The 19,651-nt window shown below is 41.3% G+C and overlaps 1 protein-coding gene across 2 annotated transcripts in view; it reads right to left on the reverse strand.

Annotated features, from left to right (window-relative positions):
* The window catches only part of SACS (sacsin molecular chaperone), a 79,784-nt gene that overhangs the window by 53,325 nt on the left and 6,808 nt on the right, over positions 1–19,651 (reverse strand). For both annotated transcript variants that reach the window (XM_012744036.3, XM_012744035.3), the window contains exon 2: positions 13,544–14,058. In XM_012744036.3, the coding sequence (XP_012599490.2) occupies positions 13,544–13,722 (179 nt within the window). In that variant the 5' untranslated portion in view covers positions 13,723–14,058. The remainder of the gene's footprint in view (positions 1–13,543; positions 14,059–19,651) is intronic.

A 19,651-nucleotide genomic window follows, 5' to 3' on the forward strand; every position in this document is an offset into this window, starting at 1 on the left:
CCAAGTGTCAGGATTGGAACCCAGGTCTCAGTTTCCCCTGTGCTGTGCTGCTCACGGCTTTGAAATAATACGATTGAAATCAGCACTTTGCTTGAGATTCGAAAGAGCATGGTCAGCATTCGTCAGGGCCAACAGAGTCCTAAGCTCTACCCCAGGAGCTAAACGTGATCTTGGATTCCCAGGCACGTGGCAATGGCATAGTCTGAGTGTAAGCATGAAGCCCTCGCACACACACACTGGAAAACGCTTGCACTAAATGTGTAGTATAAATGTACATAATAGAATTACAGAATGGAGATATACACATGCAACAAAAAGGGTGTGATCATACAGTTATCTCCTTCTATTCAGTTCATTATAGTCAACTGAGTTATTCGCCTAAAAACACACTACCATTGTTTAGCTTTAAACTGAAGTCTCAAATAAAATTCCTAGACCCTGATTTAATTATACTAATATCTTCTGGTCAGAAGTAACTGAGAAATATGAGTTTATTTATGAAATATAAATGGGAATATTATTTATTTTTGTCATTTTATTTTTAAATATTTCTTGCTTACAATCATTAAAGATTTTTAAAAATAAAGCACATAGGTTTTTTTAAATCCTATTTCTGAATATCTGGACTTGGAGTGATATTGCCAATGAATAGTTCAAAGGGCTGTCATTATTTTATTTCTGTGCAGAGCCATTGCCAGAGTAACTTGGAAAGATGAATCATAGAAACCATGTCCATGAAATTATAGATATGTGAACTTATGAGAAATAACACTTTATCTTTTTAGTTGCCTATTATTAAAAGAGGAGAACACTACAGCCTTCCTCATATAGAAGAAATTATAAATGGCTGCGCACACTTGCTGTCTTTTAGAACAATTATAGTAGTTGGCAGGCATCCACTACTGGAGGGGACACAAAGAAAATACCAGTTAGAAATAGGTCAAGGGAGTTTTTAAAGGAAAATTGGGAATGGGTCCATAAAAAACAAAATGGATTTTACAAGATTACTACAATTGAATAGAAACTTCATCTGTTAAAAACCCTACATTTCGCTCATTTCCCAAACTATTTCAAATTTTCTCTTGATACGATTTAATTGTTAAATGAGTTATAAAATGATACCACTTGAGTTTAGGAAAAAAATAAAAAATTTTTTAAAAACTAAAATGAATGATGCTTTTGAATCACCAAGGACAAAATTTTTAGATAGGGGAAGCAAATAATAATACTCAAATGTATATTTTATTTAGAATGTGACAAAACCTAAATCTAAACAAATCATGACTCTTCACTATTTCTTTAATCTTTGTAAATATAATGGCTAAGTAATTTACATAAGGAACTCACCAACTTGAAAACCATTTAGGGCAAGAGAATATAGCTAAGAAAACATATTTTAAAATTCATTGGCAATTAAAATTATGACGTGTGTTTCACGTTTAAGCCTTTGATCACTTTTCCTATTTTCTGAATATTGTCAATCTTTGGTTTAAATAATCTGAAGATATTATAGCTACAAAATGAATATTCCAAGAAATAAATGTTGGTCATTCTCAGCAAACCCTCTGCTTACACATCTAGACAGCCACCATGTCGCGGTGTGGGACCACATGAAACGTGGTCTTCTGGATCCATTCCCTCCACCTGGTGTTGGCTCAGGTCCATATGGGCTCTCACTCGGACCACTAGGTCGGGGCCCCAGCTGCTTTCACTGTCCCAAATCCCTTCCCCTCCAATCAATCCTTCATATTGCCACTGACTTATTCTATAATTAAATACAACTAGCTCCCTCTCTGGCATAAAGATATTTAGCACCTCAAGTTACCTGCACGGTGAAGTCCAAACGCTCAGCTTCCCAGCCTTGTCTCCATCCCTCCTTCCCGAACGGCCCCGGAGCTCTGCAGGTGTGGTCAAGCCTTTGCACTGTTCTTGTGCACCTTTCTCTGCACTTTCTGTTTCCTCCTGTACCACCCGCCTCCTCCCTACATGTTCAACTTTTCACCCTTTCTTGATGGCCCCGCTCAAATGTCACTTCAATTATGAAGCCTTCTATCTCCACCCCACGCTGTTTAAGGAAAAATGGAAATAAATCTAGGACAAACAAGGCTTATGTGGCCTTTCTCATTCTCCACGAATACTTTGTCTATCCATCTATCCCAGCTCTTTCTACATTACATAAACCGTGTATTTACGGGGCCGTGTCCCCTTCTAGAGGCTGCGAACCTCTCTCGAGTCGAAAACAGGTCTCCAAATTGTTTGTCCACACCACAGCTCTCTCCCCAACCCCAGGGTCTGGCTTAGAACCCATATGGAGCCAATGAAGACTATGATCAGTGAGAAGAGCCATAGCAAGAACTTTCTCCGGAGAGCTGGTAAAAAGCTAGAATGTAAGCTTTAAATAATGTAACAGGAGAATATGGATCTTATACGTAAGTGGCTAAGTGCATGAATGGGGTGTTGGAAACACGCTCCTTCACAGTCCAGGAGGTAGTGATAAGAGACATCAGAGATGGGAAGACTAATAACACTGTTGAGTTTCCATCCATCAGTGCTGAGGCAGAGGAGCTGAAAGCTTTCCCTAGTGGAGCCAATGCAAAGCGGCTTCTGCCCTCCTGAACATCACCAGCATTTAATTTCCACTCATCACTGATCATACAGGAACAAACTGCATTTACTCATAACCTGGGGAGAGTCCCTCTTAATTACAACCTCTCCTATGCCACTGTGTGTTCAGCGTCATGCAATTTCCAATATGGGAATGCAGTGAAGTTCACATGCTGGCATCTCACGACCACTCAATATCAATGCATTGCTACCTCTGCACAAATTTGAATTAGGGGAAGAAAAGTGAAGCCCTCTTAATTTTTCTTTTTTTTTCTTTGATAATTCTCTTATTGGACAGGTAATGATAAACTGATTATTAGATAAAGCTGTGAGTTGATTTAGCTTTTCACAGCAAACTCCAAAACAATTTTTCAAAGCATAGAGAAGAAATACTCTTTCGCTATATATTAGTTTGGAAAAGGCAATGGTGAAAAAAGCAAACAGGGTCAAAAGGGAGCTGGGATTCAGACTGTGGAATATCAAAGGATGGAGGAATGATTCTGAAACTTTTTTTGGCCAGAATTGTTACCATTTACTGAGTACAGACATAGCTTGGAGTTATTGCAGGTCCGGTTCCAGACCACCACAGTAAGCAAATAATGCAATAAAGCAAGTCACACAAATATTTTGCTTTCCCAGCACATATGAAAGTTATGTTTCCACCATACTGTAGTCTACTAAGTGTGCAATAGCAGTATGTCTGAAAAAACAATTGCATATACCTTAATTTTAAAATACTAGATTGCTAAAAAATGGTAAGGATCATCTGAACCTTCAGTGACTCGTAATCTTTTTGCTGGTGGGGGATCCTGGCTCAATATTGATGGCTGCTGACTGATCGGGGTGGTGGTTGTGGAAGGTTGCGGTGGCTGTAGCAGTTTATTAAGACAACAATGAAGTTCACCACATTGATTGACACTTAACTATTGTGAAAGATTTCTCTGCAGCATGTGATGCTATTTGACAGATAGCATTTTACCCACAGTTTCTTTCAAAATGGGAGTCAGTCCTCCCAAACTCTGCCACTGCTTTAATGATTAAGCATATGAAATATTCTAAATCGTTTGTTCATTTTGACAGTGTTCACAGCATCTTCACCAGGAATTCCACCTCAAGAAGCCACTTTCTTTTCTCATCCACAAGAAGCAACCTCTTATCCAATCAAGCTTTATCATGAGGTTGCAGCAATTCAGTCACATCTTGGGCTCCACTTCTAACTCTACTTCTCTTGCTGTTTCCACCTCATCTTCAATGCCATCCTGCACTGAAGTCTCGAACTCCTCAAAGTCATCCATGAGAGGTGGAATCAACTTCTTCCAAATCCCTGCAAATAGTGATATTTTGACCTCCTCCCATGAATCACAAATGTTCTTAATGGCATCTAGAAAAGTAAATCCTTTCTAAAAGGTTTGCAATTTATTTTTCCCAGATCCATCAGAGGAATCACTGTCTACAGCAGCCATGATCTTACAAAATGTATCTTTTAAATAGTTAGATTTAAAGGTCATAATGACTTTCTTGATCTGTGAACTGCAGAATGGATGCTGTGTTAGCAGGCATAAAAGCAACATTAATCTCCTTGTACATCTCCAGCAGAGCTCTTGGGTGATTGGTCCATTGTCAATAATCAGTAATATTTTGAAAGGAATCCTTTTTTTGTTTTTTGAGCAGATCTCAATAGCAGCCTTAAAATATTCAGTAAATCATGCTGGTAAACAGATGTGCTGTCATCCAGGCTTTGTTCCATTTATAGAGCACAGGCAGAGTAGGTTTAGCATAATTCTTAAGGGCCTTAGGATTTTTGGAATGGCAAATGAGAATTGGCTTCAACTTAAAGTCATGGGCTGCATTAGCCCCTAACGAGAGAGTCAAGCTGTCCTTCGAATTTTTGAAGTCAGGCATTGACATCTCCTCTCTAGCTACGAAAGACCTAGATGGCACCTTCTTCCAATAGAAGGCTGTTGTGTCTACATTGAAAATCTGTTGTTTAATGTAACCACTTTCATCAATTCTCTTAGCTAGATCTTCTGGATAATTTGCTGCAGCTGCTAGATCAGCACTTGCTGCTTCACCTTGTACTTTTATGTTATGGAGATGGCTGCTGTCCTTAAACCTCATGAACCAACCTCTGCTAGCTTCCAGCTTTCTTCTGCAGCTTCCTCACCTCTCTGAGCCTTCATAGAATTGAAGAGAGTCAGAGTCTTGCTTTGGATTAAGGGAAGGGATTGTTGTGGCTGATTTGCTCTTGTATCCAAACCACTAAAACTTTCTCCATATCATCAAAAAAGGTGTGTTGCTTTCTTATCATTTGTGTGTTCACTGGAGTATGTAGGGGACTGACATATATTTTCCTAGTTTAAGAATTAAAGTTAGTGAGTAATGTACGTGTTCTGCCCAGAGCGTTTGAAAGTAATGTGTTCCGGACAGGCTCCCTGTGATAAACAAAGCTGATGTCTAGAGGCATAACGAAGGACCTGAGCAGCAAGTAAGCAAGAGCTACCCCACTCCACGGCATTGGGGGTCTGGAGGCCACACGATAAACACGTTGTTCCTGTGATTGCTGCGTACACCCCATAAGATTGCTGGTTAGTAAATGACGGGTAAGACCCCTCAAGGGAGGGGCGACCTAAGCCATGCACAGCCACCAGGGTTCAGCCGAAGATCTTAGGGGGTCACCCTAAGAGAAGCTGGGGATGAGAAATGCCCCCTGTGGCTTGCCTTGCCCATCCTTGCTAATCTCGGTCCATGTTCTATGCCTAGCACCTAGAGCAACCACCTGGAAATCTTGAGCCAGGGGATATCTGCTTCCCTAAGGCTACGTATTCTGGAATTTATGGCCATTGCTGCAATGCCTGGGCGGTTACGTACAAGGAACTAACTTTAATCTTTTAGAGTATAAAAATAAAACTGACCCGGTGTATTGGTACTCAAGTCAACCGTCTGTATGTGTGTCTGCATTTTTCTTTGTGTTCTGCGTTTGTGTTTTCTGTTCTGTGTTCATCCTCCATCCTATAAGCGGGCCACGACAGGAGTAGCATGTTTAACTTCCTTCAAGAACTTTTCCTTTGCATTCACAACTTGGCTAACCGGCACAAGGGGCCTAGCTTCTGCCCTATTTCAGCTTTAGACATGCCTTACTCACTAAGCTTAATCATTCTAGCTTTTGATTTAAAGTGAGAGACATGCAACTCTTCCTTTCACTTGAACACTTACAGGGTTATTAATTGGCCTAATGTCAATGTTGTTGTGTCTCAAGGAATAGGGAGGCCCGAGGAGAAGAGAGGCAGGGAAACAGCTGGTCAGTGGAGCAGTTGGTATACTGACATTTATCTATTAAGTTCTCCACCTTATATGTGCATGGTTCCTGGCACCCCAAAACAATACAATAGTAACATCAAAGACCACTGATCACCATAACAGATATGATAATAATGAAAATGTTTGAAATATTGTGAGAATTGAGCATATGCTGTTGGAAAAATGGCACTGATAGACTTTCCCGACACTGAATTGCCACCCAACCCTCAATTTGTAAAAACCTCGATGTCTGGAATTTGCAATAAAATGAGGTATTCCTGTACTTATTGTTCTAAGGCTTCACGCTAAATACCCCTAGAGTATTCACTTAGAATACCCCTAACAGATCAGCTGGCTCCTATGGTCACCCATTTCTGTTTGGTCTTTGTATTTGGCTGATATTACACTGTTTGTCTGTGAAGATACCGTTCATTTGTGTATGGCTGGGGTCCTCAAACTTTTTAAACAGGGGGCCAGTTCACTGTCCGTCAGACCATTGGAGGGCCATTGGAGAGTGTGGCGCACATTCCACACATGCGCACTGTGGGCCCGGGATGAGCCGGCTGCTAAGCAGGACAGGCAGCGGTGGCAAAAACACCCGGTGGGCCAGATAAATGTTCTAGGCAGGCCGCATGTGGCCCGCAGGCCGTAGCTTGAGGACCCCTGGTGTAGGGTGATGGTTTGAGTCCAGGTGATGCAGCTTGTGAGAAGGGTCTCTGCAGTTCACCCAGTGGACGGCAAGCTTCAGGGAATGCTGTTCCTTAGCATGAACTTGCAACTTAATTTGTTCCTTAAGCTTAAAATCCACTTAAGAAACCTTTTAGTTGTAAAAATTAAAGTCTATGAAAACCAATTTTTTGTAACATGACACAACATATGAAAGAGTATAAATTGGAAAATGTTGGTTTTTCCAGTTTAAAGACCTTCAAGTGAAAATAAACCACCAACAACGAGGCACAATTTAAACGGTCAACCGAATGGACACAAAGGTTTAAGACAACTTCATCTACGGAGAATCCACTTTATGAATCAAAGCAATGGGCTGAGGAGCCCTAACCTAACCACTGCACAGCCCTCACTAAGTGATTCAGTTGGGTAACATTAGTGATACTTAGTTTAAGAATGCATAATAACAATTCAAAATTGGAAGCAGGGGTTATTTTTTTTCTATGTTTTTTTCCCTTTTTTATATTAAAATATTTTCCCTTACTTGTTTATTTTTACTTTCATTCACTTTTTAATTTTTATTGTAAATAAATTATTTTAACAAAGGGGAAGAAGAAAGCAGGGGTTATTAACAATCTCTTATTGTAACATGATCTAGGGATCCAAAGAATATGATGGTCAGGTACTATTAATTAGTAAAATGTGGTTGTAAAGATGAATCTTGGAGTGTTTGCCTTGTCCAGTGACCATGGTCAGTGGGCAGAAAGAAATGATCGGTTGCCTCCGCACTTAATACGGTACCTGCAAAGTACATGCTCTCCTCAACAAACTCCACCCTCTCTGAGTTTAGGAAGATCTGATTCTGTAACTCAACTGAAGGTTTGAGCTAAGACTTCAACCACTGTAAAAAAAAAAAAAAGTACTGAGTATGTATGTGTCTGTATCTGTATGCAGAACTTTATTCTCTTTGGAGAGCACATTTGCTTCCATTGTCTATGCAGATAAAATAACAAATAAATTACAGTGTCTGAAATCTGTTGTCTTTGGACCCTGCATTTAGCCATAATTTTCTCCCAACATGTGAAGTGTCAATTTCTTTCTTTTCTGTGTTTTGCTTCTTTTCAGGGCAGAGGGTCGGGAAGGAAGCATTTTAATTTTATGTCAAAGTGTCAAATGGCTCAGCTGTACTTACACATGCCAAAGATCACCATAATATACAATGACATTTATACAGCCTTTTCTGATTTTTTTTATATTTTCTACAGTTTTGCTAGGGATTTGTTTTTCTATTCATGCTACAGTGGTTTAGAAGTTATTCTTTCTGTAGAAAGAATTTACTTCAAACTGTGTTTGGCTCCGAAAAGATTTAGTGTTTTGTTTCTGTACTGTTTTTTCTTATGACTACTGCTACATCATAACATACTAGAAATAAGAATAATTTATAATAAAGGCTCATATATAAATCATTTTTCCTACTGCTTAAATTTTTGAACATCTTGAGTCTGTTTGGCTCCAAGTTTCTATATGGGACTTCTCCCCTAGGAGATTCAGTAAATGAGATCATTTAAAAAATCCTAATGTTTTACGCTGGGTAATACATTAATTTTATATTATTCTCATGAAAAAGCTATCAGTTGATTTTTCAGTGGAGACGACCATCCTAAGTAATGTCTAAAGAGTAACGATTCCAATACCCATAAATGTTAAATAACAAACACATTCGTGTGTGACCCCCATTCAGGTGGCGGCATTGAGTGAGCTCTGGCTCTGCACGCAGGGGTCCCTCCTCCTCTGGCACAAACCTGCCTGGAGTGGAGCAGCCCCAGGTACCACCAGACTGTCTGAGAAGTGCCACCACAGGACCACACCCCTCAGGCCAGACGCCACTGCAGAGCCTTGCGTGGGAACCAGCACAGCGTACGTAGGACATCTGTGACTCGATTTAAAACACTGAAGCAAAGAAAAACAGGGACTTAATAAATGTGGCAGAATTACAGTAGTTGAATCTGCATCACGGGTGTACGGGTGCTCCTTGTAATATTTTTCTCTATTTCTGCACATGCCCAAAACTTTCCATGACAAAATCTTTAAAAGAGATAAAGAGACACCAAGGCCAAGCGTAAGATTTCAGTCCATTCCGAGTGAAGAAGGTGAAAGCAGCGCACCTCTCCACATACTCCAAACGTCCCTCCCTTGCACCTTAGGCACCTGTCCACTGGCTGTCTGGCCCCGGCTGGCCTATGTGGGCAGCAGGCTCCTGGGCCCTTGGGCTTGGGCCCGTGATAGCCCCAGCAGGAGCTGGGGGAAGGAAGGGAGTGATATCATGGAATTCACATCCCTACAAACACCCTGCAGCCTCACCAGGGCCATACTGTGTCCTTCAAGCCAACGTCACTGCACTTTTCAAGGGGGCTTGCTTCTTTGTCCTACAAGGTTCAAGTAATTGCTCCTACACCTGGTCCCTCGGGTCTCAGGTGGTAACAGCGTCACTGCTACCGCTTTCCCCAGGTTCGTTTGACCGTTGGGAGCCTGCCTCTCAGACCACCGCACACGGGTGATCGCCTACTCCACCCAGGAGGGAGAAGGGGACTCTTCTGCACTGTTACAACAAGTAGCAGCAGGCTTGATGGGTGGGAAAACACCAAAAAGCAATAATCAGTGTGTCCCCTCCTTCCCTCACTGAATTCCCTCACGTGAACATTGAAAATGGATCTCCCCCTTCTGAAGCCAGCCGGCAGGGCCAAGAACCAGTCCCCTTTTGCAAACCGACACAGGCTGCACATACTCAACAGAAGGCCTGGGAATCCCATGCGCAGACGAGTCCTCTCTCCCGGGACCAGCACAGTGGAAGTCGCAGCCGCAGCCCAGGGCAGGGAGCTGCGGAGAAACTGAGTCTGCCCAGTCCTTTTTGTCACCGCCTGACAAGGACTACCCATCGTCAGGAGGCATTTCGTTGCGTTTTGAGGATTCCTTTTCTACAGATGCCGTGTGGTGGTCATCGGGGTTCCACCGGGGCCCTCTCTTTCCATCTCGTGTTTCCTGGGCGACAGCTGAAGGCTCTAGACAAGCTCCTCCCCACACAGAGACTAGCACGCCTGGACCAATTGGGGATGATGGTGGCAAAAAGGAAAATCCCCCAAACCAACCAAGCGAGATTGGACAGCCGGGTTTGCAACTGACGACGGCTCATGAGGCTGGGGCGGTGGTGGCAGCACCTTTCCCGTGACACCTGAGTAAGGACACACTTGTGGGAGCGGTTCACACACTTAGAAAGCGCGTGCCTTCCGCGGCTGGGCTTTGTGCTGGTCTCTGGGGGACAGGGTCTTAACAGCAATGGTTACCTCTCCTGGGGCGCCCTCCTTTGCCAGACACTCTGCCAAGTGCTGCACACTCACGATCTCCAACATCGTCGGGGGTTGTTTTTCCCATGATATGGAAAAAGTCACTTATTCAAGGCCACGTGACTAGCAAATGGCAAAGCTGGCATTCACACCAGTATGTCTGGCTCACAAGTTTATACTCTTCCCATTCATTACACAATTTTTTTTCTCTCTTTTTTTTTTTTTTTGAGACAGAATCTCACTCTGTTGCCCAGGCTAGAGTGAGTGCCGTGGCGTCAGCCTCACTCACAGCAACCGCAAACTCCTGGGCTCAAGTGATCCTTCTGCCTCAGCCTCCCAAGTAACTGGGACTACAGGCATGTGCCACCATGCCCGGCTAATTTTTTCTATATATTTTTAGTTGGCCAATTAATTTCTTTCTATTTATAGTAGATATGGGGTTTTGCTCTTGCTCAGGCTGGTCTTGAACTCCTGACCTTGAGCGATCTGCCTGCCTCAGCCTCCCAGAATGCTAGGATTACAGGCGTGAGCCACCGCACCCAGCCCACAATTTTTTTTTTCTCTTAAAGGAAGTGGGAGCATATTTGCTGAGAGATTTTTTTGTTTGTTTTGTTATTGTTGCTTCATTTGGATGCAGGGGTGTCTGAGAAAAAAAGAGAGAGGGAGAAACCATAGGCGGGACAGGATAGGTCCCGCTCTCCCCTCTCCTGGCCACATGCCAGGGGCTGGTTTTGCTCCTACCAGAACATAAGGTGAAACCACAGTGTTGATGAAATGCTGCGCAGGACTAAGTTCATGCAGCACCGCGTCCCTACCAGGAAATACGGCTAGCACCGGCTTCAGGAGAAACCACTCACCAACCCTCACCGCCTCACCCAGAGGTTGCAGTCACTTTGGGCTCAAGAGGTCCTTTGGGTGCATGGGAATAATATCTTTCAGAGGGTACCAACTGCACAGGCCATGGACCAAGAGGCTCAAGTGGAAAGAACATGAGCAAACTTGTTCCCAAGCCCATGTGAGATGTCACTGCCCCAAGGACACCCAGAAATAGCTGGGGAGAATTTAAGCAAATGAGAGAAGCATGAGGGCTGAGGTCTTATCAAGCAAGTGAAGATTTGGAGCCATGGAGACACGCGTGTAAATATCAATTGGCCCTATTCATGCTCATGAACTCCCAAAACCTAGTAGGGGTGGAATAATGACTAATCCGCTTGCTCCCTCTTTGGACCCTGGCTCTATTCTGGGTCACTGCCACTGGATCATGGCACCAAGCCTAAATCCACTGCTGTCCCTCCTATCAGGCCTGTTAGGCTGTGAGTTTTCTTGGCCCTCCACTGCCCACCTGCTCTTCCCCGTCTGGGCTGGTTTTCAGACACTTGGACTCCACAGATCTGCCCGCCGTCCTAAAGACGGCACTCTCCTCTCCCATCTGAACTTTCGGTACTCCATTGCAATATCATCAAAAATATATATCTGGTCTTCATCCCTGATTCCTGGCACAGACCTCCTAAAACCCTTGGGATTTCTTGAGTGATAAAGTGTCTTTTGTTATTCATAAAGAGCCCCTGTGAGTTCACCTGAGCTTTTGCTAAGAGGTCACTCTTGGTGGGGCCCCTGATAGCTCCGCTGGTGGCCAGAGGAGCCCACCACGTGATCAGAGGGTTGGAACTTTCAGCCTCACTCACTCATCTCCAGGGAGGGGAGAGGGGCTGGAGCCTGGGTTCAATCACCGACAGCACTGATTTGATCAATTAGTTCTACATAATGAAACTTCAGTGAAAGCTCTGAAGCAATGAAGCTGAGGGAGCTTCCAGGCTGGTGACCACATGGGGGTGCTGGGAGGGTAAAGCCCCGGGAGAGAGCATGGAAGCCCCACACCCATCCCCCACCCGCACATACCTCACCCTATGCGTGTCTTCCATTTATCTCTGCCTGAATTGGATCCTTCACGAGAATCTGTGATCCTAAGTAAAGCACATCCCTGAGGACTGAGTCATTCTAGCAAAATATCAAACCTAGTGGTGGAGCAAGTCATAGGAATCCTCAGATTTGTAGTTGGTCAGGCAGAAGTGCAGGTGACATGGGGACCCTATTTGTGGCTGGCATAAAGTGGAGGAGTCTTGTGGGACTGAGCCCTTAACCTCTGGGCTCTTTGCTGACTCTGGGTGGTTAGTGTCAGAATGGAACTGAATTGTTGGACGCCGAGCTAGAATGGGAGAATCAGGGAATTAACTATTTTTGGGAAAAACAACACAATACCTGTAATAATTAGGTTGCGAATATTCATCTGAAACGTATTCAGCATTCCACTACTGCTAGATGGTAAGGAAATACTCACATCTTCATTAGAAACACTGACACACGAACCATCACTGAGCCATCATGTAAGTACCGCCAATGCCCTGCCATCCTGGCTAGAGCCACTATCGTCTCTCACCTGGATTACAACAGCAACCCATTTCTACCTTTGCGTCTCTACAGAGAAGCTAGAGGGATACTTTGAAACCATAAGTCAGATCATGTCACTCCTTAAATACATCCCGTTTTATTTCCTGGGATCTTGTGCCCAGCTACCTCTTCAACCACATCCTCAGCTTCCCTGGCCTAACTCACTTCACTCCAGCCATTCTTGGAATGTGCCAGGCAGCTCCCACCTAAGGGCTTTGCACATGTTCCCCTATCTGGGACATTATTCCCCTAAATAGCTATTACCTCCTTTAAATGTTTGCTCAGATTTCCCCTCCTCCATGGTGTCTGCCCTGACCTGCTATTATGTTCCTGCGTGACCTTATCAGACTCCCACCTTCTTTTTCTTGTTGCCCTTTCCTTCTGTTCCATGATACAATATAGCAGATAATTGAATAACTTACTGGATTTATTGTTTTTCTGTCTTCCCCTGTCTAGAATGTAAAATTCACAAAAGTTGGTGTCTGTATCAGTTTCATTCCTTGACATATACCAAGTCCTTGGCACACAACAAATGCACAATACCTATTAGTTCAACGAATGATTTTAAGAACAGAAACTTGTTTAGAGAATTTTAACTGAAAGGAAGGAGCCCACCTCCTGAGCCAGTGTTCCAGGTAAAGACAGAGTGTGATTCTTAAGACCCTGAGTATACTCCAGAAACTGGATTAGCATCCCAGGCAAACAGAGGCCAGGCAAGAGCCCCAGGCTTCTCTCTGTAGGGAACAGATGCTGGGATCTTATCAGTTAAGGCCTTATCAGTTAAGAACACAGGAGCTTCTCAGTATGTGGAACCCCACACAGCCCTCGATGACTATGTGCTCCACCACTCCATGGTGGGAGGATCTCTCGAATGCCAGCCAGAGGCATGCATATCTGTCATTCAAGGGAGAAAAGCAGGTACCTAGTCGACTCTCCATTATAGTAGCCACATCAGGAAACAGAAAACACAAAACTATATGGGCAAAGGTGAAGAAATTATTTTCAACTCTTGGCTCCAAAAGTTACCTATACAATTTCAGGTAGACCTAAAGTATCAACAGTGGGTTCACTTTTACCTCTGGAGAGCTTTCGTTTGCTGTTGCCCACCTATGTTCCATTTGGGAAAATCCAACAAAGCTTAGCACGTCAACGCAAATCATTCTCATTTAAAATGTTAACCCACTTACCTAGTCTCCGTGGTCTCCATTATCACTTCTCCTGTAATATCTGTCTGTGAAAACCATGGAAGTATTTTTCTGTCTTCTGTGTAAGTCTTTTCATCTGTGTGTCCTTTAAAAGCGCGCTCCAAGTTCAGCTCTCCCTGGCCGGTGAAAAGCTTGTTTTCCCCTCTGCGTCCATTCATCATCCAACGTCAGAAAACATCGCTGTGTTTTGCATTTGTGTCCCTGAAGGTATGACTCCTCAAGTCAGGTAATGGCTGCCTTCTGATCCAGCAACCCACAGATGTTCTTAAGGTAAAACAGTATGGATTCACTAAGGGTTTCGGGCTTTTCCCAAAGCAAAATTAATTTACTTTCATCTGAGAATCTTCTGTATTTCTTGTTGAAGGTGATAGGGGGAGATGCAGCGGTTCTTGGACCAGGTGTCTCTCACTCTCATCTCAGCAGATGCAGAACACTCACTGGTGGGGGCCTTTGTTCTCGCTCTGGCGACACGGGCATCTTGCCTCACTTCTGCGATCCTGGAAGAAAAATCAAGCAAGGGTGAAGAAAGAGGTAAGCGAGAGTACTAGAAGTAAATGCACTGAAAATGTGATTCCTTGTGGAAGACAGCCATGGTTCTCAGATCCAGGGACTTTCTAATTATACACTGCTGGTTGCACGACAGCTCTGCCAAAGAACATGGCATGTAACTCTCACCTCATAAGAACTGTAACCCACAAATGCACGTGTGTAGCTATACATGTCAGTTTCCACAAATAAAAAGCACATCTCCTTAACAACTTAATTTCGTTGTCTCTCTATTTCCCCGGCTTCCTCGAAGTGGAAATACGTGCTTCACCTCTCATACAATGTGCCTGTTTTCAAGACAACACCCCTTAAATCCAAACCTACAATTTTACACGTACAACAATAACTCATGTTGGAAAGCGAAATATCTACCTTAGAAAAGGACGAGTAAATGTGTCTGTCACAAAGGCTTTATTTTATTAGTAGTAATATTCTTTATAACGATTGGTGCCTGCAACAGTCTAACATTTTAAGAAATAAATGGAAGGAAAAAATGGACAAATTTTTCAATGATGGTAAGTGAAGGGACACATGAGACTGCATTTCGTGCCCATTCACACCAATGTTACAGTTCTAAAATACTTCAGCATTTTCAAGGTGCCCTCTTAGACATTAATCACATTAAACAGTCCTTGGAAGTGCACAGAATAAGAGAGGAAGAAATGCTAATATGTTAAAGATATTTGATGTATAAAGGTCAGTAACTTTGAGCTTATCCAACTAGGAAGGGATGGATTGGAAACTGGAAAACCAGCCCGACTTCTTACTATTCTGCTATCCAACAATGTTTGGTTGTGTAAAAAAAAAAAAGAATGTAGGAAGAATAATCTAAGCTATACTGATTGCCTTAGATTATTGGATGTTCATGAAGACCCAGAAAAAGAACTCAAAACTCACTATAAACTCTTTTCTAAAAACGCTTCCCCAGAGATTTGTTAAAATTAAAAATATTACTATGTAACATGAGGGAGATTAATTGAAACAAACCAATCCCAAATCATCTTATTCTTTTGTATTAAATGATATGTCATGAAATTTTGATTGCTCTGTGTCAAGAATTAGAGAAATTCTAGATTTAAATTCAGGATTTAAGAATTACAATTAAATTAATGAATTATATTAGCAAGAGGATGGACGTCTTTTGTATGATAACAGACTTTTAAAACTTGACTCTTTGATTTAAAATGTTTAGGTTAAGAGAGGTCATACGTAATAAAGTAGAGGATTAGGATCAATTTCTTGATCTGTAGGACAAAAGGATTGGAATAAGTATTTTAAGTTATTAACACCTCTAAAATTCTACAATTCTAGACATAAATATTTTTAAACTCATCAATGAATCTGAAAACTGAAATTAATCCAAATTTCTTCTAAATAAAGATTTCGTTAATTAAAATGTCGCTTTATATACAATCATAAAATATGAATTTACTGTAGAATACAAGCAGGGTTTGTATAATAAAAGATGAGAGTCCCAAGAGAAATCTGGAATTAGTTATACTTGAAGCAAGACCCTCGGGGCTCTGCCCTCTGCCCACATGTGCTCACAATGCTCTGTCTCTGTGGAAACATCAGGAGAAACTGGCGCAGTATTGATCTCCACGGAACACTGCACGTTCACGCCTGTCGACCTCACTGAATCTGTAATTCAGTTTTTCGATATCTTTAAAAACACATATTCCATAATCTGGAATACTAATTAGCTTCATATCACCAAGCACGTTTGATAAAATTGCTAAACAGCACAGAGCCCTGTGGCAAATGACTAAACTCTACCCCCCCATGGGCAATGATGCATTCGTGACCAAAAACAATCTTTGAATAGCGTTTCCTCAGTAACTCTGAGACCTTATAAATATATCAGCATCAGTCACATGTATTCCTATCATTTCTAACAGGAGAGGATGACGTTGCCCAGTGTATTGCTAAAACCAAGACAGAGCCTTTCTCCCGATTTACATTGCTCTGCCAGTCTAATAATAGTGCCTACCATTAATAATAAGGGGAGAGTCGGGCAACAGGACATGACTTGTTCTTATGAACGTGTGCTAGGTCTTAGGGATCACTGTGTCCCTGTCCAACACCTCCTGAATGCAATCTCTCTCGAATAAATTGACCTTCAATTTTAATACCACTTCTACAATTAACATCTAACCCACAGTTGAGAATTCTAAAAACTGTGATTTCTGTTTTGGATACTAGAACATTTATACATGTTCGTCTCCCTTATTCCCCTGTCTTATCCTCCACAACTGTCAGAAATTACCCACTGTGATTGAATAATCACATATGCCATGAGTGAATGACAGAAGGTAGCGTGTTAACCTGGAACATTAGTTTCCCAAACTATAGTCCCTAAATGAATCACCCTCCTAATTTTTTTCATATTTGAGCTACAACATACTGCTTTGGGGATCTTTGGCTTATTTGTGTACCACCTGTTCAATTATTTACTTAACATTTTTCCTTAAAATGAAGTGTATTATGATAGGAAACGTTCCGTTCGTGTCGTAAATAGAAATTCAGGACCACATGCCACAAATAGAGGGTAACTCTAAAGATAAATAAAATGAATACGGAAGGACTCATTAAATTCTGATTGAACGCATTTGCCCGCCAAAAACATTGAGTCTTTAACCTGCTCTTTCATTATTAAAAATGGGGATCAGTACATTTATAAGACAATGTATAGTCTTTAATGATTTCATCCAGAAAGGAAAATGGCTAAACATCAGTGAGGTGCATATCCATTTTAAGAACTTAGAAAAAAATATCAGGGGATAAACCCAAAGAAAATAGGAAATAAAGATGCGAGCAGAATTAGTGAAATGGAAAACAAGATAACAATGGAGAGCAAAAACAAAAGTTAATACTTTAAAAAGACTACTAAAATTGGCAAAGTTCTGGAAGACTGATCAAGGTAAAAGCAAAATAGTAACAAAAATTGTTGGGAATGAAAGATAAAAGGCGTCTGAAACTAAAAAGAATATCAAAATGTTAGATGTAATATAAATAAAAGAATATCAAAAATAACTTTGAGGTAATAAATTTGAACATTTTGAAAATGGACAAATTCCTATGAAATATGAAGTACCATAGCTCATTCAAAAATAAGTCAGTCCCATTAAATCACTTATATTTTTAAAAATTACCACAGAGAAAACATCAGGCTGATGGTTTTACTGGTGAAATATGCCAAATAGGCAATAAATAGATAAGTCTAATAGCATACAAATTCTACCAGAGAACATAAAAACAGCCAAGAGGACCAAATTATTTCACGAGGCTGATAATATTCCCAAACCAGATCATCAAACCAGATGGCAACCGTACAAAAAGGGAAAATTACTGGCCAATCTTACTCATGAATAAAGATAAAAAAAATTTAAAATACATATTAGCAAGTAGAATCCATCAATGTTTAATAAAGATAATACCTTATGACCAAATTGGATTTATCATAGGACAAAATTTAATATCCATTCAAGACCAAAAAAAGGAAAGAAGGCCGGGCGCTGTGGCTCACGCCTCTAATCCTAGCTCTTGGGAGGCCGAGGCGGGCGGATTGCTCAAGGTCAGGAGTTCAAAACCAGCCTGAGCAAGAGCGAGACCCCGTCTCTACTATAAATAGAAAGAAATTAATTGGCCAACTGATATATACATAAAAAATTAGCCGGGCATGGTGGCGCATGCCTGTAGTCCCAGCTACTCGGGAGGCTGAGGCAGAAGGATCACTTAAGCCCAGGAGTTTGAGGTTGCTGTGAGCTAGGCTGACGCCATGGCACTCACTCTAGCCTGGGCAACAAAGTGAGACTCTGTCTCAAAAAAAAAAAAAAAAAAAAAAAGGAAAGAAAACAAAAACTCTTAGTAAATAGGTAGATGGAAACTTCCTTAAAGGGCAGATTTAAGGGCAAATTTCTTGTGGAACAGTGATGAGGACACTTTGCTATCTCCATTTCTATTCAACATTTTATTGGAGGTGGTAGCCAAAACCAGACAGAAAAGGAAAGAAAAGGAACAAGGAGGAGAAGAAAGAGGTGGAGCAAAACTGTCACTATGCACAGATAGAATATTCAAAAAGAATTCAGACAAATTAACAGAGTTAACAGTAGGGTTTTGCAAGGTTACTGATATAAATTCAATTACGTTTCTACCTACCAGCAAGAATTTAAGAAAAATATTGTTTTAAAAAATTGCCATTTATCATAGCAAGAAAAATAACAAGTTACCTTGCAATAATAATGAAAGGACTTATATAACAATTTTAGGAAGAAAAATCTATAAACTTTAACAAAAGACATTAAAGAGGCCCTTTAAAAAATGTAGATATGTACATGACGGAGAGGAAGTTTCGATATCATTGAAATGTCACCTCTCCTGAAATTGATCTTCTTTTTCAAAGTAATTAGAATCAAAACCCCAAAAACCTTTTACAATAAAACAAGAACATCCTGGTTAGAGCTGGAACCCATACTATTAAGTGAAGTTTCCCAAGAATGGAAAAACAAGCACCACATATACTCACCAGCAAATTGGTATTAACTGAACAGCACCTAAGTGGTCACATAGGTACTACAGTAATAGGGTATTGGGCAGGTGGGAGGGGGGAAGGGGCAGGTATATACATACATAATGAGTGAGATGTGCACCATCTGGGGGATGGTCATGCTGGAGACTCAGACTTGTGGGGGGAGGGGGAGGAAAATAGGCATTTATTGAAACCTTAAAATCTGTACCCCCATAATATGCCGAAATAAAAAAAAAAAAAACAAGAACAACCAAAGACATTCCTTAAGAAGATGCACACAGTAAAGATTTGCTTTACACGGTATCAGGCCCTAATATTAAACTATAATAACTGAGTTAGTATGGCATTCACACAGGAAGAAAGAGAATCGAAAGCTCCCAGACGCATCCTTGCGTTAGTGGAACGGGATACATGAGAGAGGTATCGGTAGGCAAAGCTGGACCACTCTGAAAATGTTACTGGGACAAATGGTTATCTACATGGAAACATGCACAAAAACTTACCATACCTCACACTGTGCACAAATATCAATTCTAGACGATTAAGCACATAAGTGAGAAAAACCCTAAAACTTGTAGCAAGAAGTAGAATACAGTATCTGTATGGCCTCGGGCTAGAGAATTCCTTAAACAACAAATAGAAAGTACTAACCACAAAGGAAAAAATTGTTAAGCTCAAACTACATTAAAATTAAGAACTTCTGCTCACCTAAAACAAGCTACATAAATCAGAAGATATTTGTCACGCAGGTAATCATCAAAGGTTTTGTATCCAGAATACAAAAAGAACTCTCAAAAATAGAAAAAGAAATGACCTAAGGAAAGCATGGGCAACAGGCTTAATTAATATATATTCTTTTACATGCATAATATTTTCATTTGAACATAATGCAAAGAACGTCTATGCTTGTAATGAAATATATATTTGGCTCTCCTTCATTTTTACTATTTTAAGTGACAGAAATGTTTTTATTTCTTAAAAATTATATGCCTAACAGCTTAACACTATATAAGACT

Source organism: Microcebus murinus, chromosome 13, assembly GCF_040939455.1.
Source record: "Microcebus murinus isolate Inina chromosome 13, M.murinus_Inina_mat1.0, whole genome shotgun sequence".
Classification (NCBI taxonomy): domain Eukaryota; kingdom Metazoa; phylum Chordata; class Mammalia; order Primates; family Cheirogaleidae; genus Microcebus; species Microcebus murinus.